Source organism: Quercus robur, chromosome 12 (genome assembly GCF_932294415.1).
Source record: "Quercus robur chromosome 12, dhQueRobu3.1, whole genome shotgun sequence".
In the NCBI taxonomy this organism is placed as follows: Eukaryota; Viridiplantae; Streptophyta; class Magnoliopsida; order Fagales; family Fagaceae; genus Quercus; species Quercus robur.
The window spans coordinates 39,668,511-39,693,116 of record NC_065545.1 but is presented as its reverse complement, the minus strand read 5'-3'; the positions used below and the strand labels follow the sequence as shown (position 1 = coordinate 39,693,116).

The 24,606-nt window shown below is 34.0% G+C and overlaps 3 protein-coding genes across 3 annotated transcripts; 2 read left to right on the top strand and 1 right to left on the bottom strand.

Moving 5' to 3' along the window:
* Positions 1-843: 843 nt before the first annotated feature.
* Positions 844-1,401, bottom strand: LOC126708503 (uncharacterized). Its single transcript, XM_050408293.1, has one exon. The coding sequence runs from the start codon at positions 1,399-1,401 to the stop codon at positions 844-846; it is 558 nt and encodes a 185-aa protein (XP_050264250.1).
* A 2,557-nt stretch (positions 1,402-3,958) lies between these two features.
* LOC126710355 (ABC transporter B family member 2-like) lies at positions 3,959-14,617 on the top strand. Its single transcript, XM_050410773.1, has 12 exons — positions 3,959-4,408; positions 4,690-4,744; positions 4,893-5,068; positions 6,965-7,165; positions 8,102-8,361; positions 9,564-10,104; positions 10,689-11,068; positions 11,539-11,936; positions 12,390-12,631; positions 12,710-12,957; positions 13,278-13,690; positions 13,893-14,617. The coding sequence occupies exons 1-12, from the start codon at positions 4,130-4,132 to the stop codon at positions 14,435-14,437; spliced, it is 3,738 nt and encodes a 1,245-aa protein (XP_050266730.1). The 5' UTR covers positions 3,959-4,129; the 3' UTR covers positions 14,438-14,617.
* Positions 14,618-22,122: 7,505 nt separating this feature from the next.
* On the top strand, positions 22,123-23,749 carry LOC126709957 (transcription factor MYB39). Its single transcript, XM_050410336.1, has 3 exons — positions 22,123-22,444; positions 22,579-23,319; positions 23,492-23,749. The coding sequence occupies exons 1-3, from the start codon at positions 22,182-22,184 to the stop codon at positions 23,526-23,528; spliced, it is 1,041 nt and encodes a 346-aa protein (XP_050266293.1). The 5' UTR covers positions 22,123-22,181; the 3' UTR covers positions 23,529-23,749.
* Positions 23,750-24,606: the final 857 nt, after the last annotated feature.

Here is a 24,606-nt window from a genome sequence, read left to right as displayed (position 1 = left end):
CTCGGCCTGTCCATTCCCTCGTGGGTAAGCTGGAGTGGAATACTTATTCTTGATACCCAATTCGTAACAGTACCTCTTGAAAGTCTTACTATCAAATTGAAGTTTGTTGTCTGAGATGAGGATATGAGAAATCCCAAACCGAGTGACAATGCTCTTCCACACAAACGTCTTGACATCCACATCCCTAATATTTACCAGTGGCTCAACTTCAACCCATTTGGTAAAGTAATCAGTGCCAAACAAAAGCCATCTCCTGTTTCCTACTGCTTTGGAGAACCCTATAATGTCCAAGTCCCACTGAGTAAAAGGTCAGGGACTAGATAGAGGGTTAAGAATGCCCTCTGGCTAATGAATGTTTGGAGCAAATCTCTGACATGGTCACACTTCTTCACGTAGTTTTGTGTTTCTTTTTGCATATTGGGCCACCAATATCCCTGAGTAAGGGCCTTGTGAGACAAGGATCTGCCTCAGTTTCAGCCCCCTAAATAAGTCATGGGACATGATCTATGCTCCGCTGCCTTGATCTACCAGCACCATTTTCACGTCATACCCTCCTATCCTGAGGGTAACTATTAAGGCATCATCGTGTGGCTGCAAGGTTCCAACTTTGTCCTCATCGGAAAAGCTTAAAGCTGATCGGACCTCTACTCTACTCCTCTTCGAATCAGGGGGCAAGTCATCTGTAGATTGCCGAGCTACAAACATTATCCTGGAGGGATAAAAACCAGTCCTTCCTAGAGTAGCGAGGATAACATTAATTGTGCCTAAAGGTGGCCTTGAAGAAGTATCTCTCTGAGATCCTGAGCCCACCTGGCCTCCTTGCCCATTGGGCTAATATAAAAATTACTTTAACTTTCCACTTCTGACTAGTTGCTCCAGATGACTCCATAAAGTTCTGCACTCTTCTGTGATGTGTCCACGGTCCTGGTGGTATTGGCAGTGAAGGCTTTGGTTGTGCTTGGTGGGGTCTCCTCCCATCTTATTTGACCATTTAAAGTATGACTCATTCTTAATCTTTTCCAAGACTTGATGTACTGGCTCCTCGAACACCGTGCTAATCGCTTGAGTAGCAGTAGATCCAGATTGTCTAACAAAGTCCCTTCGAGGCCGGTTATTGTTGTATTTGTCCGACTTAAAATCCCTTCTATCCTGAGGGACCACCTTAGCTTTCCCCTTCCCCTGCTGGTGGTCCTTCTCAACCCACTTATACTTGTCAATACAGTCCATGAGCTGACACACACTCTTGACAGGCTTCCTGGTCAACGACTTCCTTAAATCATGCTCAGTAGATAGGCCGACCTTGAAAGCCCTTATAGCTACATCATCAAAGTTTCTATCTATCTTATTGAACATCTCCCGGTATCTATCAAAATACATTTTCAGGGTTTCCCCTTCTCGCATAGTCATAGACAATAGAGAGTCTAAGGGCCGAGGAACTTTACTGCAAATAACAAAACGAGAACCAAACGCTCTAGTAATCTCCTTAAAGGAGTTAATAGAATCATTTCTCAAACCATCAAATCATCTCATCACCACAGGCCCCAAACTGAAGGGGAACACCTTGCACATCAAGGTTTCATTCTTTGAGTGAACGCCCATTCTCTGGTTGAAGTGAGTAATATGCTCCACAAGGTCTGTTCTGCCATTATACATGGTGAATGTTGGCTGAGTAAATCGCTAAGAAAGTTTTCCTCCTTCAATCCTACATGTAAAAGGTGACCTAGAAATCTAATTTAGAGCCCTGCCCATAGTGTCATTGCCCAAACCTATGTGAGACGGACTCTCCTTTCTCCACCTATAATGGTGATCCTCATCACACGAGAGAGATTCATTGGGAGGAGTCCTCGACTTGAGCTATTATCACTTTCATCATCAGAAGAAAGGCCAGAACTTGAAGGAGTTCTCCTATGTCGCTCGCAGCGTAACCTCCTTCGCAAATGGTCAATCTCCAGCTGCATGTTTCTAGTATTCTCTTCATGAGAGATGTGACTCCTACTTCGAGATTGGCTTCTACTAGTATGTGTGGTATGCACGCTAACCTCGCTGTCCCTTCTTCGCTCAAGATTGAGGAACTGGTCTTGAAGTTGGAAACGAATTTGTAGAGAATGGGCTAAAAACTAGACTTCAATGAAGTGGACAACGCTCACAATAGACTAAGATAGTAAGAAAGTAAGGAAAAAACAATGAAGAAACAAGTGTTGTGCAAAGAAATTCTTCCTCGACAATGTCCGAGGAGGATAGTTCTTGAATATATGTACTTCTCTTAGACTTGATTACAATTACGGTTCTTAGTGCTATAATATTTTTTCTTTACAAATCCTCAGATGATCCTTTTACAATGTGATTTTCCTTCTTTATATTTCCTTTTCTTACTTTATCTCAGCCCTCCACGTGTAGATTAGATTGCTAACTTAGATATTAGTCCCATCAACACCTTCCTGAAGTCTTTGGGAGTAGCTGTAAGGCTGAAAATCACTGTTCAAATATCACTTCCACATTAATGTGGCCAGAGAGTTAGCTGCAGAGCATTCAATGCGGTGGTAGCAGTTTTTTCTTAGATATTTCTCAGCTTCCCTTTGTCCTATTCCCTCCCGATATTTATCCTTCTTAGTAGAATCGTCTGGAGTGCTGCTCTAGATGGTAGATCGGGCCTTTTAACCTCTGCTTCGCTTAGTTTGAGGAGTCATTTCTCCTCGGAATACCTTCCCAAACCTTTCTGGTCATAGTCCTTTTGTAGCTCACTAATTCGTACTCCTTCACTAACATCTACCTGTCCTCGCACTACTAAACGTTCTCAGACGAGGCACACGACCTAATTTACATTCCTGGGCCTTATATCCCTACAATAATGATGACCATATTTAGTTTATATTGGAATTATAAAATGTATTTAATTGCATATTTTAAATGTACCAATGTATATACATGTAGTTGTAAGCTAATTATTATAACATTTAATAATATGTAATTTTTCCATTTTGGCTTTTAGATTAATGGTAGTTTATAGCTATCATAATTCTTCTTTATATATAGGTGCATAAACTATATATAATCTCCAAGATTTATGATTTTTTTTAATAATTTAATAGTTACAATAAAAGAAAGGGATTTGAATACTAGATATTTTAGAAACAACATAAAGTATCAATAAGTTAAGCTACACGACTTTTGGTAATATATGAATATTTTTTTATATACATGCGTAAACTTTATATCATCTCCAAGAGTACTTATGAATACTTTTTATATATATACATGAACTCGTACAAAATGAGCTCAAAATTATTTCCAAAGGATGGCCAAAACTTACTAGTGTTCTCCACAGAATTAATGGCCCATAATATCTTATTTGTTATTTTCTTTTTCTTTCTCTTGTAGATTGTGACAATTCAACAGGGCAAGCACCGAAACTCACTAAAATATGAGCATGATCCAACTGCCAGCCTCAATGCATTTAAAATGAGGCTGTGACATACAACTGTTTCAAGATATAAATTTAACGAGAGAGAGAGAGAAAGAGAGAGAGAGAGACTTAAAATCTCAAAGAAACCTTTCCAATATCTCAAGAGACTGCCTATCCGGTGTATTATGACAGTGAAGAAAGTAACACCAAACTACAATTATTGTAAATTCTAGTTAGTTTAATTGATTTTTTTTTGTTAGATAAAAATTTGGAATTTGAATAATGTTTAAACCAATTGATATCTTAGGCCTGAGAAAAAATAATTATCAAAAAATATTCGTCACATATTAAAATTCGATCTTATTGAAAATAATAAATTAAAATAAGACATTCACAAGTTAATACCTATCATAGTCAATTGTCAAACAGCCAGATTAAGTTGCATTTAATGGCCTATCTAGTTCTTTTTTTCTTTGGTATCTTAATGGCACATCTGTTTAACTGTTTTCATACTCTAGCTTCTTCTTCTTTTTTTCTTTTTTTTTCGTTGTAATTTAATGTACCTCCCAACTCCCTACTACCCTATCCTCCTCATATTATTGTTCTCCTAGACTTTGAGGACCATTCTTACTTCTCATCCTCAAAAATACATCCACTCTTCATGAGTTTCTTCAGTCATTCTTAACACTTTCTTTTCTTTCGCACACCTTTTCTTTTGGGGCCAAAATGACAGACCCAGGTTCAATCTCGAGCAAGAGTGATGCCAATGATATGAAGAAGAAGAAGATGGAGAAAGGAGAGGGAAAGAAGCAGAATAAAGTCTCACTGCTAAAACTTTTTGCATTTGCCGACTTTTATGATTACATTCTGATGGCAATCGGATCAGTTGGTGCATGTATTCATGGTGCTTCAGTACCTGTATTCTTTATTTTCTTTGGAAAGTTGATAAATATTATTGGTATGGCTTACCTCTTCCCAAAAGAAGCTTCCCACAAAGTTGCTAAGGTATATACATATGAAAGCTAGCCAGTTTATAAACATTATCTATCTATATATCTTGAGTTTGCATGCATCAATATGGGCACTCTTTGTATTTTTTTTCTTTCTACAAGGGACTTCCCTAATCACTAGTGGAAAGAATCAATTGGCCTTTTCCAATACTATTTGTTTATAAATTTTTATAAGAGGGATAAGACTTTGTCCGTCAAAAGTTGGAGTGTGAAAGTTAATGACACATTTTAATTATTAAAGCTTATTTTATTCAATGTTTTTTTTTTTTTTGGCAGTATTCCATGGATTTTGTATATCTCAGCATAGCTATATTGTTTTCCTCATGGATAGGTATGTGATAAAAATCTTATCTTTTCAGTCAATTATTTACTCTTCTGACAATATACACATGTGAAAGACAATGTTTTTATTGCAATTACATAATTTTAGTTGGGATTATATAAGGAAATGCTTTAATTAATTATGATAATTTTTTCAGAGGTGGCTTGTTGGATGCATACTGGAGAAAGGCAAGCAGCAAAGATGAGGATGGCATATTTGAGGGCCATGTTAAATCAAGATATTAGTCTCTTTGACACCGAAGCTTCTACTGGAGAGGTTATTGCTGCAATTACCAGTGATATTATAATTGTTCAAGATGCCCTTTCAGAGAAGGTATAAATGGAATTTTTTTTTTTTAATAAAAAAATTTCCAGAGTAGCAAATATTGCTCTTGCATTAAAAAAATGTCTTCATATTGGTGTCATTAAAAGTTTCAACTTTTATCATTATATTATTAAAGGGTGTTGCAAATAGGTTTTCTAGATCACCCTTTTTTCTACAGTGTCTTAATGGGTCAAGGAATAAATTTATTTCACTTCACGCTTCTTGACCAAAATTGCCTCAATGGTATTAATTTTTTTATCTCCTTTCTTCCTAGAGAAATAAATGCATGCAATTAATTTTTTCACAATCTGAATGGCAGATTTCTTTTTATTTTTAAAGTATGGTAAAAAAAACTATTAAATAGACAATTGCTTCTTTTTCTTTTTTTTTTCTCTTATTTATTTATTTATTTCTAAATCACTCCTTTTAGTATGTATGGAAAAGCCAAAACTGAGTAAAACACAGCAAAAAGGGGGTTTAATTGTTTAAAGAGCATAAGACAAGGTGTTATTTAAATAATAAGTATTGGTTTTTCCCAACCAAAAAAAAAAGGAAAAAGCACCCCATGTGGGTTGAATTGAATAGAATTGTTTTAGGTATTTGAATGTGAGGCCCAATTTTGAAGTAAATGCAATATTAAGTGGCATTTATAAGTCAGTTGGGTTAGTTGTGCTGCTGCTTGTAGGGTTCAAAAGGCTTTTGCCAGCTGGACCGAAAATTAATACTGCAGCTGTAAAAGCTTCACCTATGCATCGTTTTCTTTTCTTTTCTTTTCTTTCCTCTTTTTTTTTTTAAATAATTTTTTTTAATTTTATTAATAAAATGGGATCATTTTCATTTAGCTTAATCAAAGGTTCCAATAAGAAATTAACTTTAACCCACCTCTTATTAGAGTTTGTGTTATACAATTTCTTTTTGCTACATTAATTTTTATAGGATTTCTTTTTTTGGCAAAAGAATGTGAAATCTTTCAATTGGAAATTTGAAACTATTTTACCTTTTTTTCCCCAGTGAAATTCAAAGTTAAAAATTATTCTTTTAATTACAAATTATTGAGTATAATTAGGTGCTTATTTCTATTGCTCCACCTAAATGACCTTTTACTTTGATCTTATGATTTATGCTAAACGAGAATATCATAAATTTCATTTTATGAACCATCAACTTTTGCTTCTAGAACACTTATACAATTTAAGGGTATCGGTTAACAGGACTTTTTAAATAAATAGCTAAACTTACACTAATTTTGGGCTAATGTCAAATATTTACACCAATTTAGCCAGCATCCACCAAACTTCCCTCAGTAAATCAGTATCTCTTTATCTCTCTCTCTTTCTTTTTTTTTTTTTTTTTTTGATCCAGTATCTCTTTATCTCTAGTAGTACTATAATTCATCATAAACTAACTTGGGCGGACTGGACAGGACAGGGAAAGTTGCTGAATTTTAATAACACGTTGGACTGTGTGCCAAAGTGATGGAGTGTTTATAAATAAATTGTAAATTTTGTGTCCAAAGAATGATTTTGTGGGAGGCTTTTAATTTTTCAATATATTGATGCTTAATATAAAAGTTGATTTTAGGGGCTTCATCTTTCAATTTATAGCATAATCATGCTAATTTTTCTCTTTTAAAACAGGTCTGAGAAATCCATCTTGAATTAATATTTGCCATGCATGGTGGGTGAACCAAACTACTTGAAATCATATCCAAATTTATTGTGACCCTGATCCAATTAAAAACTGCTCTGATTGCCATGGCCCATGAATGGTGTTAGTCCTGTATCATCCATAGTATCAGTTTGTATAGAAACATCAAATTTTTTTTTTTATCTTCTTCCCATTACAAATTTATTTATAAAATGAAATGATATATGTCTGAAACTTAAATGTTGGTGGGTGATGCAGGTTGGGAACTTCATGCACTACATAAGTCGGTTCCTAGTAGGGTTCACTGTTGGATTTGTTAAGGTCTGGCAAATCAGTCTGGTAACACTGTCAATTGTGCCCTTAATTGCCATAGCTGGTGGCCTCTATGCCTGGGTAGCAACTGGTCTCATTGCTAGAATTCGAAAATCCTATGTCAAGGCCGGTGAGATTGCTGAAGAGGTCAGCTCAGTCTCTCTTCCATGGACCTATATTGTTATCATAAAAATGACCAAAACCCACCATATGATGGCTCCATTTGAAAATAGCTATATCTTGATTATATGGGCATTATTCTCACACACTTCTTATTGTACATCGTCTGTGGTCACATCACTTAAAAAAAAGTAGACATCAAGTATGAAATTATGAGTGTTGTGTATATAGAATGTGATAGAGTAATAATCGTATATATATTGGAATGTTAAAGGTCGCATTCGGTGTCTAAAGTATACTTTTGCATGGTCTGAAAGAAATAATTGATAAACAATCTTATCGTTAAATTTTATTTATTTATATTTTTTTTGTTGGAGAGGCTGATTCTTGGTCTTGAACCCCCAATTTTTGTTTTGGAACATAGCTTAAATTTATTTTGGACATGTTTTGTATGTGGTAAAAGATCCTATAATAGAATGGCTATTTAGTTAGAATTTAGTTGCAGGAATAGTTATTCCTTAGGTGTAACAACTTTTGACATTAATATATTTTCAAAAATATAAACCCTTTATATATATCATCTTTTACAAAATCTCTATTCGTAACAACGAATTTTACAACAAAACCTATGAATAGTATAAAATATTTTATTTCTTGTAATAAAAATTATTATTCTTATCGTAATCTCCATTTAGTGTACTGTACTCTTAGTAAGTGTGCATTTGGATGGGCTTATTTTCTTCACTTTAGTTTGTTTATTGTGTAAAAATATGACTGCATCTTAAAAAATGTGATGCTTTTACAAAACTGAAAATTATATTTTGTTTTGCGGTGAAAATAAGCTCATCCAAATGAACCTATAACTTGTAAGAAGGTGAATTTTGTTTCTAGCTATCATCATAAGATTTAATTGGAAAATTGACACATGCAGTCTCTCTTTTTTTGATGTTGCGTAACTCTCAGGTAATTGGAAATGTTAGAACAGTCCAAGCATTTGCAGGAGAAGAGAGAGCAGTGAGATCATATAAGACAGCTCTGACGAATACATACAAGTATGGGAAAAAAGGAGGATTAGCCAAGGGGCTAGGACTAGGCTCCATGCATTGTGTCCTTTTCCTATCATGGTCATTGCTTGTTTGGTTCACTAGTGTTGTTGTCCACAAGAACATATCGAATGGAGGGGAGTCTTTCACCACCATGCTCAATGTTGTTATAGCTGGCCTGTAAGTCCTTACTTTTCTTGCTTAACTTGCATTCCAGGAATTTGAATTATTTCCTTGCGTTTGACATAGCATTTTAACAATTTTATTTTTTTATTCACATCTGATTTGTATAGTTACCTGCATTTGGAAATCAAATTCTTCCTTTATCTTACCTTGCATTTGCACTATAAATGATTTTGCTGTGATGTTAGAAGTAGAGATGAGTTCACTTTGATGGGTATGAAGATTCAATCCTTGCCTTTTGGCATGTACTATGAAGAGTTAAAATTTTAAACTTGGCGGTAGGCTGCCACCCATACCATCCGATATGGAAAAATCAGCCTGTAATAGATATGAAAATCATAGGGAATCTGAAGCAAAATGTTTGAACTAATCTAGTAGTAATTTGGAAAGTTTTAATTTAAAAATTCAATGATAATTTTGAGGGGTGACCATAATGAATTAGAAGAATGTCAAAGCATATGTTGTTAATTAAGAATTATTCTAGTAAAAGTGAAGACTTCATCAGCTATTTAGAAGTTTTATTCACATTAAAAAAGATGTGTTTTATATCAGAGTAGTACACTAGTACTTTTTAGCTTTTACCATAATGAATTAGAAGAATGTCAAAGCATATGTTGTTAATTAAGAATTATTCTAGTAAAAGTGAAGACTTCATCAGCTATTTAGAAGTTTTATTCACATTAAAAAAGATTTGTTTTATATTAGAGTAGTACACTAGTACTTTTTAGCTTTTACAATTATAGCAGAAAAGAAAGAAAGATTGTAATAACGAGTTTGGGGTATCACTTAACTTACTAAAACTTGGTTTTTAGGGACCATTTATTACTGCTAAAATCTAATCTACTCTACTCTACTCTCCCTCTCTCTCCCTCAATCCAAACGGACCATAATTCTTTGAAATACAATGAAATTGTATGAATAAGAAAGGACAGTTAGTGAGACCAAGTGCTTTATATCTTCTTACTCACAACATAGTCTATTAATGGGGTTCCCCAAACATCTGGTTGACATGATATTCTGTGTACACTTAACTCCTACCGATTCCACTTCATTGCAAAATTATTTTTGAAATGGTGCTTCTCCCTAGTGTTTGAAACTTGCTGGTTGCTTGAATAATGATCATCATTTGGCTTGTTATCAAAGAGCCATCAAAATTCCATGAAACAATAATCATATTATCTGCTTTTATTGCTTATCAGGTCACTAGGGCAGGCAGCACCAGATATCACTGCCTTTATCCGAGCTAAGGCAGCTGCCTATCCCATATTTGAGATGATAGAGAGGGATACAATGAGCAATACCATCACCAAAACTGGGAGGAAACTGGACAAACTAGAGGGGCACATTCAGTTTAAGGATGTGTCTTTTAGTTATCCATCTCGTCCTGATGTAGTAATCTTTAATAAGCTGCGTCTTGATATCCCTTCTGGTAAGATTGTAGCCCTAGTGGGAGGAAGTGGGTCTGGAAAGAGTACGGTAATATCTTTGATTGAACGCTTCTATGAGCCCCTTTCTGGAGAGATACTATTAGATGGACACAATATCCGATTGCTCGACCTCAAGTGGCTCAGGCAACAAATTGGCTTGGTCAACCAGGAGCCTGCTCTTTTTGCTACAAGCATTAGGGAGAACATACTCTATGGAAAAGATGATGCCACCCTTGAAGAGCTCACACGTGCAGCTAAACTTTCAGAGGCTCTCTCTTTTATAAGCAACCTCCCTGAGAGATTTGAAACTCAGGTATGGACTTGTTATATTGCTGTTCAGAACGATGGGGTTCTGACAAACACATGTATACCTGTATTATGGAAATTTAGAAGAAAAGGAAAGAACTTATGACTTGAGCCTGCTTAGAATGTTTTATGAAAGCTGATTTCCTTCCCCACCTCTCGCCCCCCCCCCCCCCCCCCAACACCCCTTTATCCCCCTTTTTTTTCTCTTGTGAAACAATTTTCAACCATGAGTGGTAGCGTAGTAGATGAAAGTTAATGAAAACTTGATATCATGGAACTTATAAAGCTATGCAATTCTGTTTCTGTTTCTTGATTTCCATGATTATTGAAATTCAAATGGAGGATATAAAAAAGGTGAACTTGAAGTACATAGCCTGTGAGTATTAATTTGAAAAATACACTTTTTTAAAGATGGAAGTAGTTCCTACATGCTTCTCTAATTAATTGCCTCAAAAGATACTTGGTAAAGATTTTATGGCAAAAATCTGACAGATAAGTAGTTATTACTCCATGGAATTCTCATAGAGAGTGAGGAAATAAACTCTTAGGGAACATCTATTGCAAAAAGTAATTTTAAGTGCTATTTTGTAGGTTGGTGAGAGAGGTATACAACTATCAGGTGGACAAAAGCAAAGGATTGCAATTTCACGTGCAATTGTGAAGAATCCATCAATACTTCTACTGGATGAAGCTACAAGTGCATTGGATGCAGAGTCTGAGAAGAGTGTGCAGGAGGCACTTGATCGTGTCATGGTTGGTCGAACAACTGTAGTGGTGGCCCATCGGCTTTCTACCATTAGAAATGCAGATGTGATTGCTGTTGTTGAAGGAGGGAAGATAGTAGAAACTGGGAATCATGAAGAGCTAATTTCGAACCCAAATAGTGCCTATGCATCACTAATTCAACTTCAGGAGTCAAGTTCTCTGCAACACTACCCCTCACTGGGTCCTAACTTGGGACGGCTACCAAGGTACTTCATTCACACTATAACACTAACAATTTTGTCTATATCATTAATGTACTCAAATTCCAATCAGCTGAAATGTGTTTGTTTTATACATGAATGATAATGAGTTTGACAAAGGCTTCAGAAATCCTTTTTCTTCAGTGGTTACATGTGATCGCATCATAGGTCAGCGATAATGCCCTTTGAAAATATGAGAATATGTTTTTCTTCAATCATGAAACATTTGGAGGTGAAAACAATATAAAATTTCATTCTACAAGAAAGTGTTGCTCCATAATTAAAAGATTGAAATGGTAAAAGCTATTATCAGATATTCTAACGAATAAAGTCATAGTTTATGACTTAGCTAAACAAAATTCTTATAGAAAAAAATAAAATAAAATAAAAGGCCACAGTTTATGTGTTGTGTTTTTTTTTTATGAATAATCATTTAACCTGTCAATGACAATCATTTCTAATAATTTTATTTGCAGCATAAGCTACTCAAGAGAACTTTCCCACACTACAACAAGCTTTGGTGGTAGTTTTCGTTCTGATAAAGAATCTATTGGGGTGGAAACTGTTACAGTGAAACGTGTTTCTGCTAGAAGAATGTATTCCATGATCGGCCCAGACTGGATTTATGGAGTGGTTGGCACCATATGTGCATTTATAGCTGGAGCTCAGATGCCTCTTTTTGCTCTCGGGGTGTCTCAAGCACTTGTTGCCTTTTACATGGATTGGGACACAACACGTCATGAGGTCAAGAAGATTGCAATGTTATTCTGTGGGGCAGCAGTTATAACAGTCATAGTTCATGCAATTGAGCATCTCTGTTTTGGAATCATTGGAGAGCGACTCACTCTTCGTGTGCGGGAGAAGATGTTTTCGGGTGAGTTCTGATAATACAACTGTTACTCCTCTTGCCATTGTTCCTGTTGAAGCTTCCACATGGAAATGGAATGATTTAATTTAATTTTTCTGATTTCTTCTTACTTCTTGAGGACAAGTGGATGTATTTATTTCCTCCATCATTTTCTTGCATTCATTAAGATATTTTCAATGCTAACTGGCTAAAGTTCTTTGATTTGAAGAGTCACTATGTGTTTTTCAAGGATGAATCCATATGTTATTATTTTTTGAACTTTCAAACAACCAAGTGGAAGTCTGGGGTCCAATTGACTCCTATATGGCTAAATCTTTACACAATAGTATTTTGTTATTTCACCAAGATTTGGAGGTCAATGGTTTTTGCCCTCTTCTGCGTATATTTTTATTTTATCAAGATTTAAATTCGATTGTTTTCAGTCTGCCTACTTAAGTTTTCTCCTGTATTTGATTGCAGCCATTTTAAGTAATGAGATTGGGTGGTTTGATGACGCAAACAACACAAGTTCTATGCTTTCATCGCGTCTAGAAAGTGATGCAACTCTGTTACGAAATATAGTTGTTGATCGCAATACAATTCTTTTACAGAATGTAGGATTGGTTGTCACCTCATTTATCATTGCCTTCATCTTGAACTGGAGGATCACACTTGTTGTCTTGGCCACATACCCTTTGATCATTAGTGGTCATATCAGCGAGGTATCCTATTAGTCCTATTTTATTTTAATCAGTAGTAAAAGTAAGGCACTCTTAGAAACTTTTTCCCTATTGTTTCAGAAACTTTTCATGCAAGGCTATGGTGGCAACTTAAGCAAAGCCTATCTGAAAGCTAACATGCTAGCTGGGGAGGCTGTGTCTAACATCCGAACTGTCGCTGCATTTTGTGCTGAAAACAAGATCCTTGGCCTTTACGCTTGTGAACTTGTTGAGCCTTCCAGGCGTTCATTTAGTCGTGGTCAGATTGCTGGCATATTTTATGGCATATCCCAGTTCTTCATCTTCTCATCCTATGGCTTGGCCTTATGGTATGTGGCTTTAGCTTCATTAGGTCCCAAAAAAAAAAAAAATGTAGTCAGTACATTTGTTTTTTCAACATTCCAATACATTTATGCTATTTTAAGGTGTCCTGCAACACCTTGAAATATATGAACTGCAAACAGGTCTCAGTGTGCAAAGAATGCCTGAAAATACACCAGGAATGAAGAAAATGCAGGAGTAGTAGTTTTCTTCTTACATTAGATTATAGGCTATATTAAAATAATATCTCTCATTGCCTTAATATATATGGCCTGGTTGAAGACTTCAAATTGTATTCAGAGCTTAGTTTTGTTTGACTTTCTCTCAGGTATGGTTCTGTTTTGATGGGGAAGGAGCTTGCTAGCTTCAAATCTGTCATGAAATCTTTTATGGTTTTGATTGTGACAGCATTAGCCATGGGTGAGACATTAGCATTGGCCCCGGATCTCTTGAAGGGAACCCAAATGGTGGCATCAGTCTTTGATTTGATAGACAGAAAGACTGAAGTGCTTGGCGATGTTGGGGAAGAGCTAAGGATAGTAGAGGGAACAATTGAGCTAAGGGGTGTCCATTTTAATTACCCTTCAAGGCCAGAAGTTGTGATTTTTAAGGACTTCAACCTAAAAGTTCGTTCAGGCAAGAGTGTGGCATTAGTGGGGCAAAGTGGTTCTGGAAAAAGCTCTGTCATCTCCCTTATACTGCGATTTTATGATCCCACAGCTGGAAAAGTGATGATAGACGGTAAGGTTATAGGAAAATCTATGAAAAGACAGTAGTATTGGAAGCACAGAAAAATAAAAAACCATTATATGGTAGTCCAAACAGTAGAACCTAACGTCTCATTTTGCCCGTACATAATTTTTTTCTGTGATAACACACTAGAAATTTGCAATTAATATTTTCTGGTAGGCTGGTCTAACAAGAGTTCTTCAAATTCTCGCAGGGAAAGACATCAAGAAACTCAAGCTCAAATCTCTTAGGAAACACATCGGGCTAGTCCAACAAGAACCAGCTCTATTTGCCACATCAATATATGAAAACATTATTTATGGAAAGGAAGGAGCCTCTGAAGGTGAAGTAATTGAAGCAGCTAAGCTTGCTAATGCTCACAGTTTTATCAGTTCGCTTCCTGAGGGCTACTCTACCAAAGTAGGTGAACGGGGAGTGCAACTGTCTGGTGGCCAGAGACAAAGAGTAGCCATTGCCCGAGCTGTTCTAAAGAACCCAGCAATCTTGTTGCTAGATGAAGCCACTAGCGCTTTAGACGTGGAGTCGGAGCGTGTGGTGCAACAAGCTCTGGACCGATTGATGAAGAACCGAACAACAGTCATGGTGGCACATAGGCTGTCAACAATAAAGAATGCAGACCAAATATCAGTTTTACAAGATGGTAAGATAATAGACCAAGGCACTCATTCAACTTTAACAGAGAACAGGAATGGAGCATACTATAGGTTGATCAACATTCAGCAACAGCAACAGCGATAATACCATAATTAATACCAAATAACACAAATGATTTATGCAGGGTGCTTCCTTATCAATACAGCACACATCTATTAATTTTTTCACTGTATTTTAGTCCCGATATATAAGGACTTAATGTGAATTTGAGTGATTATTTCTATTTGAAAATAATGACAATACATGGAGAATGGTGTACAAGTATATAGTGGCATTTCCCATCTTATTATTTGCTTCTCAATTTTTTTATATGACCTCCGTTTGCATCCCAAAAGTGAAGCACAAGAGAGAAGAATTTGACACTTATTTTACAATATACTACATGTTTAACAGGTTTAACTCTCTGATGCTGCTGTTAAAGGCTTCCGAACAAAACATAATAATAAAGCTAAATTATACAGTTACTGATGGTCCAAACCATCCAGTTTTCTGTTTTATATAGGATAAAGATTATATGTATTGCCTTCATTTAACGACCTCTGAGATGATATGTGATTTTTATGTCAGAGTTGACACAATTAATGGCTTCGAAGAACATTAGCTGAACTTCATTTAGAAGTGCTTCAGGCTAATTTGATAAATGCCGAATTAAGGCCCCTGTTTGTTATTGTTGTTTAAACAATAGTTTTTAATGTTTAAACAACATTACACGTATTTTTACATACTTTTTTACTTACATGTATTTGCAAAAAATACAAACAACGTTACTAGAAATTTCTTACCAAACGGGTCCTAAATTATGCATTTTTATATAACAAAATGTTAATCATAGATTTCAAGCAGAGGGGATGGAAAAATAGGAGATAGAAAATATTTAGTTTTTCCTAATGTGTGTTTGGTTGGGAGAATGAAAAAGTGGAGAGAGAAAAAATTCTTTTTATTTGGTTGAGAAGAAAAAAAAAATGAGAGGATAAAATTTGTAATGTACTAAGTTTTATAAATTTACTCTATGTTTCTATTACATAAAAACCAATTTTAATAGCTTGTAAACAACAACAAAAAAGTACTCCCGAACATTAGTTGAAGGGTTAAAAAAAAAAAAAAAGAACCAAAGCTGGAAGGGAGAAGAGGGGCAAATGGGTAAATTCCCATCTAAGCCCCTCTTTCTCCCTCATTTTCTCCCCGATTCAAGAAGACACCAAAATCATCCAAAATGGTAGGTTTGAGGAGAAAACACTTAAACTCTACCAAAATGACCCATTCCTCCAAACCAAACACAAACTAAAGGAAAAACAACTAAGGAGTTAACTCTAACTCCAAGAAAAATTTCACTATTTAGAATTGAAGTTTACAACTTAGATATACACATATATGTAGTCTCTACCCTCTACATATTTACAAAAATGACCCCACAATATGCTTCAAGCTGTTTGGACTCTTCAAAACCAAAATGCTTCCACGAATTGCATCCGTGACTTCAATGATCGTCTTGAAAATTTAGTGTTAGTGCAATCCAGTAGGATTGAATAACTTATTTTCCTACAATTCAATTTCAATTGAGATGATCTATTATAGTTTAGTTCAATTCAAGATGATTTACTTTGGGCTATTTAAATTTGAGATGATGCACTTCGATTTTAGTCTACATCAAGTAGGCACAATAGCTCAACTTAGAGCACGGTGCTAAATAGCTATATAGCTATTTTTAGCACCACTAAAACTTAAAATGTACCCTGTAATAGTGGAGCCAAAGTAATATTTTTTGACTTCACAACTACAATGCCAGCTATTTTTGGCTGTGCACCCTAGTTGAAAGGTAAATTAAAAATATAAAAAAATTTGCGTTCACACTACTTTTCTTTTTTTATTCTTTCTTTTGCATTTTATTTTGCGTTCACACTACTTTTCTGTGTTTTATGCATTTCATTTTGCATTCACACTACTTTTTCTCTCCTTGTCTCTGTGCAGTGATTTCTATGGCTTTGATGGTGGTTGTGGTTGTGTTTTGGTGGTTGAATGAAATATAATTTTATTATGTTAAAAGCTAAATTAATAAAACCATTGTTGTTGGATGTGAGAATGTAAAATAGATAAAGTGATTTTTTATAGTGCTAAAAAGCTAAAAACTTGGCGTCACTGCTGTGGATGCTCTAAGCCAATTAGGAACTTTGTCTCTTTTTTCTATTAAAAAAAAAAAAAAAAAACTTTTAGTCTCTAAGGATTTCTCATTCCTCTTCTTGTTAATTTGTGTGCATTTCTCAAAAGTCCTATTAAGTTATATATTTAGACTCCAGACCCTAGTCTACGAAGTCTAATAACACTTCTAGCTAGTAGCAGTATCTTAAGAACCTTCTTGTGATAACAGCAACAACTTTACAACAACAAATTGACATCTATCTCAAATAACCTGAATTAAGAGGCCAAGATTAATCTAAAAATTTGTTTTTGTTCAAACAAGTGTTTTTTTTGTTCAAACAAGTTGAACGCACCATCTTAAGATTCACTTGTTGAACTACTGGTATGTGGTTTTAGGGTTTTCTTCTTTATGTTGTATGACACAATTCTCTTAAAACCTCTAATTAGTCAACTCTTATGTGCCCTTATACAATTTAGTTTGTTGGGTATGATTTCCAACTCAACAGTTGGCTTAATGGGTTTGGTTAAAATTTGGGTTTCTTGTGTCTCGATCAAGTGAGCCTCAATTGAGGGTGTGTTGAGAGGCCAAACCCAATCGATTTAGACTCAATCAAAGTTGAGTCTAAATTCTAGAGATCTCTTTCTCTTTTAGCTAATTCTTGAACACTTGTTCTTGTACTTGTGATTAGACGATTACAACTCGAACAAGATACACATCATAGAATTTGCCAACACTATACCAAACATGAACAATCAGGTACCAGATACTTCTAAACATAATTTTAAAAGTGAAATTTGGAAGGTTAAAAAAGGTGATAAATCAACTTTATGCCATTAAGCCTTAGACACTTGTGGCTCATTTCATTGTTTGATTCTCCAAATGAGAAGAATTTGGATTCAAATCCCCTTCCAAGAAGAAAATATTAGTATGTTATTAGGTTAGATATGAAACTTCTTACCAATGTAAATTTAATACCTAGGAGGAAGGAGAGCTTTGTAGTTTTGACATTTGTTCCAGATACTCTGGTTGGAAATTTAACAAACAAATCTTCTGAGTTACTGATTATTATATTACTGGAAAATTATAACTACTATTCTGCTTACCAGATTTATAAATGTATCTAATCAAAGAAACATAGAAACAGTTGTCATAACAATAATACCAGGGAAAAAGGATACATCTCTTGTGATATTTTCCTAGTAACATGATAATTGTTTATCTTATACCGTTAAAGACAATTACAAATGGAATTATTCATTCAAATTAGCCATACCAAACACTATAGCATTTTGAAAAAATTAACTTTCAGGAAGCTTCTTGGATGTGAAAGAGATAAGATCTTAGTTATTTCTATCTTCTATTTTCTTTGTTCCTCCTACTCTTGTTAGTATCGGAAGAAACGTGCAAGTGTTAATTTATGACAACAGCAGTCCAAGAGAAGAATCTTTCATGCGAGGAAACCAAGTTTGATAAGTAAAGTACCCTTAGAAACAACATGACATTTATAGTCAACTGGTTAAATTCATTGTTCTTTCCAATTCAACCATGGTTAATTTCTTATCATTTTTTATTCAAAATTTTTTCATACAATAGGCTTGTCAATGAAGGCAGTGAGGTAACAAGGTTGAAAAAAGCTTGGCATGTCTCATTGTCTTTATCTTGCCCACTTGACCAGTGCTAGTTATGATGTCTTTCCCTTTGAAAGCTGTATAAAAAACCTTGAGATTAGTACCTTATTATAAACAGGTCTAAAGACTCTAAACCAACTAAGATATTCTAGGAATAGTCAAAGATTTTGGGAAATATTTAAGTAACATACCCTAATAATAAGCCCTATTTATTTTTTTCTTCTAAATTGGTCCAAGGACAAAGTGTACTTCATGTGTACAATTGCAAATTAGATTGCTGCCACTTCGTCCTAAGTTACGCATCTAGCTTGTTCTAAATTACATGCGTAGGGTATACGAATGTACATAAAATCTTACATTAAATAATAATGACAAGAGTAAATGATTAATATAATATAAATTGCACAGATACTCATAAACTTAAACATTATGGTTCGGCGTATGTTTGGTTTTGTTAGAAAGAAATTAGAACAAATTGACCAAGTATCTGTATTTGTATCTGTATCTGTAGTATGTTTAACTAGAGTATGAAAAAGTGAGATACCTGAGGTCAATATGTACAATTTGGAATGCAAATAAAATCTTTCAAAATTCGAGTTAGCTCTGTGGTATATATTAAAGTTTTTCTCTATTTCTTAAAAATTGACTCCGGTTAAGGTTTCAAAAATGAATAAAATGTCAATAGCAAAATACAGCAATGCTAAAGAGTATTCTCTCATTCCTCAATGGCAAAAGGTGATATAATAATTAAAAATATATTACAAGTTCCAAATATTTGTACTTACATGGGGTAGTGCAGCCTTCCCTGACTATATCAATTTATGTTTAGGTTTACTTAACAGTTTGACAACCTTATGATTTGAACTTATTTTATGATTTGCATTGATTCTCATCACATGCATGTTTACTTTTTTGTTTACGATATGTTGAATTGAATAAAATTCAAACTTATTTGGTAAAAATTAAAACGCCTCTTGGCATCCCAGAGGTTAAAAAAGATGTTTTGGTAAATGGAAGATCAACAATGCAATGGGAAAACGCTGATAGAGCAGTTAGAGACTGCTTTGTTTTGTTATGTTCTTTTAAGAAATGTATGAGATTCAGAAATAGTACCATATACCATTTCAAACAATGTCAAAAATAATAAGAAAAAGACAAGAATGATGACCAATACGATGAGAGAATGAGGATTAGAAAAGTGTATTAATTTGAAGAACAAAAATAATTAAGGAGCTTATATTAATTACGTTTATACTGATTTTCCATGAAGCAACATTGGAAAACACCCTCACAATAGAATATCTAAAAGAACATTTGGTAATGACATAATACAGATAAGAAGACAAAGATCAGCGACCATGTTTGTCAATAATATACATGAATTCTCAGTTTTTGCATCATACATATGTGTTTGTGTGGCACGTCATTGTTGTGTCTGCAACTTCAAAGTACTTACGAGTAAACTGTCTTGGGCTACCTGCTAATGATTCATTATATGTTGATGGCAAACAATGGTCGCTATTTGTAAATCACTTGTGGGGGAAAAAATCTTAAGAATCATTTTATGACAACAAAATAGCATGTGTTTACTACTGAGTGGAAAATATTTTGCACCAGAATTTGCTTGTAGTGCTATATATATATATATATATATATATGAGATGAGTTCAAGTTACACCATTTGTTGACCGTAGATTTGTAATTGATCTTATGATTAAAAAAATAGCATTAATTGCTAATTGACTTATACTTCATTCACTTAATTAATAGCAATTTTGTTTCTCTCTCTCCTTATTTCTTATTTAAAACCTTTTACATGTATTCCTTTTTTTGCCAATGACTTTACAAATATATTTGCAAATTTTTTTTGGTTGAGTTCGTACTACTTTTTTTTTTTTTTTTAGATTAAATTCTATAAGGATGGGGTGTAAAAATTCATGTTTTACACCATCTAATAAGTGATTGCCACGTCAGCATTTTACTTAAAATTCAATACATCCTACCACACCTAATAACATCTCAATAAATTCCCAATTTGTTTGGATTTATATATAGGTATTAGAATTGATTGAGTATGATTGTGTTTATTCTTAAATATGTGATAAGATGATATGACATGTTGGGATTGAAGGGGTAAAACATGGGTTTTACACCACGTCCTTATAGAATTTAATCTTTTTTTTTTCTTTTAAGCCGATCATACTTTTATAGTCTTATCACACAAATGGTATACAAACAAGTGAGAACAAATATGATGACCATTAATTGCCATTTGTGGGCCTTCAATGATTTTAATTTCTTCTTCCAAACTTGTTTCTTAATTTTGTCATCCTCAAGAAAAATCCTATGATAATATTCTAATGGGTTTACTTTTATGGGGTTAGATAAAAACTTGGTGGCTAAGCAAGGATGATTCTTCTTCTTATTATTATAAAAGTTGGACATGTTAGGATGTCTTTTTGGATTAAGAAAGTTGAATAATATAAAGATCATGCAAACACATATATCATGTGTTGGCATGTTGCCAATTTTTAAAAGTTGTGCATGGTAGACACGGCCAATGTTTCCTCCATTTGAGCTTTGAAAAGCCAAAATTAATTAATAAAAAAAATTTCTTTGTGGATATGTGTTTACAATTATATTACTCAGCAATTTATTTATTTATTTTATTTTAAGAAGGCAAAGAAAATATTCACAATTAATAAAGTATTACTGGCTTAAAGAAGAAAAGAAAATGACATGAGTATTACAGACTCAGGCACACCCAAAAAAGAAGAAGAGAGAATTGCAAATATAATTGTAAAGTCATTCAACAAACAAAAAAAAAAAGTATGTGTTAATTATTATTTGAGAAACTTATTATTTAAAACCTCATTAAACAACACTTAACCATTTATTTATTTTTAAGGAGACAGGATATATATTCACAATTGATAACATTATAAGAATATGACCGGCTTTAAAGAAGAAAAAAAAAAGAGTAGTACAAACTCAAAAAAAAAAAAGTATTGCAAATATATTTGTAAAGTCATTGACAAAAAAATGAATAAATGTAAAAGGATTTAAATAATAAATAAGCAAAGAAAAACAAAATTGCTATTAATTAAGTGAATGGGGTGTAAGTCAATTAACATTTAATACTATTTTTTTTAACTATTAGATCAATTATAAATCTACGATCTACAAATGATATAACTTTTGTCAAGTCAAAACCAAATGTAACTTTAACCCTATGTGCGTGTCTATAAATATATATATATATATATATACTCTTACGTATACAATTTGCAAGTCCATCTTTCTGTATGCCTCAATTTGAGAGGCCAAGGACAAATCAATCTATGACCTGCAATAAACTTAAAAAGACTTAACAATTTTCAGAGTCGCTGACTTTTGGTCTTTTGGACATATAACATGAAAGATATGCATGGTCTAACTGTAAACATGTGGCTTTGGCAACCCATTTTCAAAGACCCGCTTTTTTTTTTTTTGGTAAAAAAGAAAAAAGAAAAAAAAGACCCCCTTTAGTATATCCTATAGATTTCCCAGCAAGTGCAGTACTGGTAAATTTTAAAATATATCAGAAAAAGTAGAAGTCACCTTTTTTAATAACTCGGCCATCTTAAATCTGGAAAGATAAGGTATAGTCTCCAACCTTTGCAAAACAACTTTATCCACGAATGTTTACCAAAAAACACCCCCTGTAGGCCAATAGCATCATTGCTTACAAATTAAATGGAAATCAGAATGGCATCTTTCATGAATTAAGGGTACCTGCACTACCTAATCCCGATTTTGGTGCTATTCATTTGAAAATATGCTTCTTAATTAACGTTTGCAGAAAAAAACAAAAAGGTCGCTAGGTGGCTTTCTCTTCATTGCCGTGCTTTTGGAAGCTAAGAATATCATATGAAAAAAAAAAGAATGATAATGACATCATCCTTTGAATCATGCATATCTATCTCCCATGCACCTATAAAAACCAACAAGTCCCAACCATATTTTCCAAAACTACTTCTACCTTTAACTTTATACACATTGTTAATTGTTGAGTCTAAGCACAATGGGTCGCTCCCCATGTTGTGATGAGAATGGTTTGAAGAAAGGTCCATGGACACCAGAGGAAGATCAAAAGCTGACTGATTATATTAACAGTCATGGCCATGGAAGTTGGAGATCGCTACCTAAGCTCGCTGGCTTGAATAGGTGCGGAAAGAGTTGCAGATTAAGGTGGACAAATTACCTGAGGCCTGATATTAAGAGAGGGAGGTTCTCTGAAGACGAAGAGCGAACGATCATCAGCCTTCACTCGGTTCTTGGAAACAAGTACGTACGTATATATATATATATATTTTTTTTTTTTTTCATTGAAACTTTGTAAAATATTGCATATAGTTCAACTAATTTAATTGGTATATAATTAACCACTAAATCACTTCCATATGCAATTGTTGTTTCAGGTGGTCTAGGATTGCAACCCAACTTCCAGGGAGGACTGACAATGAAATCAAGAACTATTGGAACACCCACTTAAGAAAGAAGCTTCTTCAAATGGGTATTGACCCAACCACCCACAAGCCAAGAACTGATCTCAATCACCTTATGAATCTCTCTCAGTTACTTGGTGCTGCAAGCTTTGGCAATTTATTGAGTCCTTGGAATAGTGCTTTGGGTCTACAAGCAGATGCCTCTCAACTAGCTAGAATCCAACTACTGAAAAATATGTTGCAGGTTATAAACACAAGCACACTTCTTAACATGGACAACATTGGTCTGTTACAAAACCAAAATCTTAATCCATTTGAAGGACTTGTCAATAGTACAAGCACACTCTACCAAAAGGAGCCCTTACTTATGGGTCAAGAATATCTGAACCAGGGAGTGATCCCTCAAGCTCCTAGTAATTCCCAGGGAATTATCAATTCATCGTCAGGATTTGAAGGTCAGTTTAACATGGAAGATTTTCTTGGTTCCAACAACAGTACTAGTAGCTTGAGCAGTTCAGCATGTGAGAACCAAACAGAGAACCCAATGCCTGCATTGGTTTCAGGCTCTCCTGGGACTTACACTGTCAACCAAGTGGAAAGCAAGACTGACCCAAATCAGTTCTTAACTCAATCATCTACCACTACTAGCTTTGAAGTTTGGGAGAAACTCAAGGATGATGAAACAAGTGACTTTTATTGGAAAGATATATTGGAGTAGGTTCTACTCTCTAATACTTTGTTTTATTCCTTTACTTTTATTTATTTATTTAGTAGATATGGATTGGATATAACTTCACCAATATTCTAAAATGCTATGATTAATTTATAGTATAATTCCTGTTTTTGCAGCGAATTTAACATTTTATTATTATTATTTTAATTTCAGGTTAACACCGTCATCACCATCGCCAATGTCGTGGTAGAGCAACTACTTTTTTTCTTGAAGAAGTATCAATCTATGAGTTTTACATAGGAAATATATTGGTTCATTTGATTCATGATTATTCTTGTATTTTAGTTTTTTTTTTTTTTTTTTTTTTAATAATTTATCACTATACTGAGGCAGCTAGTGTCAAGCTACCCCTACACACGTACAGTTTTCATGTAAACCTCTTCATTACGAATTGTTCATTGTATTGAATCCTTTGATATGTTTTCAATTTTTTTTTCTATGGAGCAGTTGATAATATTCGGTGTGTAACTCATCTCCAAGTTTCTTTTGCAACTAGCCAACTAGTCAACTACTAGCTAACTCCTTTCAGTAACATGTTTAATTAAGGTGTACGTGTTCAACTCTGAAATGGAAAATTTGGCTCCAGATGCAAATTGTTACACGTTATATTGCATTTGTATGACATCCAAGCAAAAGACCTAATAATAGGAGTAATTGAGAAAATGATACTCCCCCGTTTGAAATTTAATCTACTTTATGATTTAGATTAAATTTTATAGATCTAAATATATATCAAATACTACATAGTTTAAAATTTTAAATAACAGTACTCTATAAACAGGTAGTTCCAAGAAATTAAATCTTTGCCATTATAATTAATATCATCCAAAACAACATGGCAAGGAAATTAATTGCAATTTGAAAAGGAGTCGGTAGTAAGTGACAAATACCAAGAATTAATTAATTATTTATTTATTTATAAAATATATTTATTGATATAAACATAATTAATAGCGATTTAGACAGTTCTCAAATTTAGTTATTGCATTGTCATATTTGTCTTTGAGAATCGAGGTTTATTGACCTTTGGGCTTTTTTTTTTTTTTAATTAGTTGTGGGTGCTTCGTTTTCAATTTAGATTAAGTATAGTTGGTCACTACCACGTACCCTTGGTGTAGTGATGATTACTCTACAAATACAAAGTTCTTATGTTATGAGATGGAGGGAGGCAAGGGTTAAGATTCAAGTTTCCAAGAGGAATCTTCATATACATATACACTTAAATTAAGTTAGAATATAATTTATATCTTATATAAATAAATAAAAAG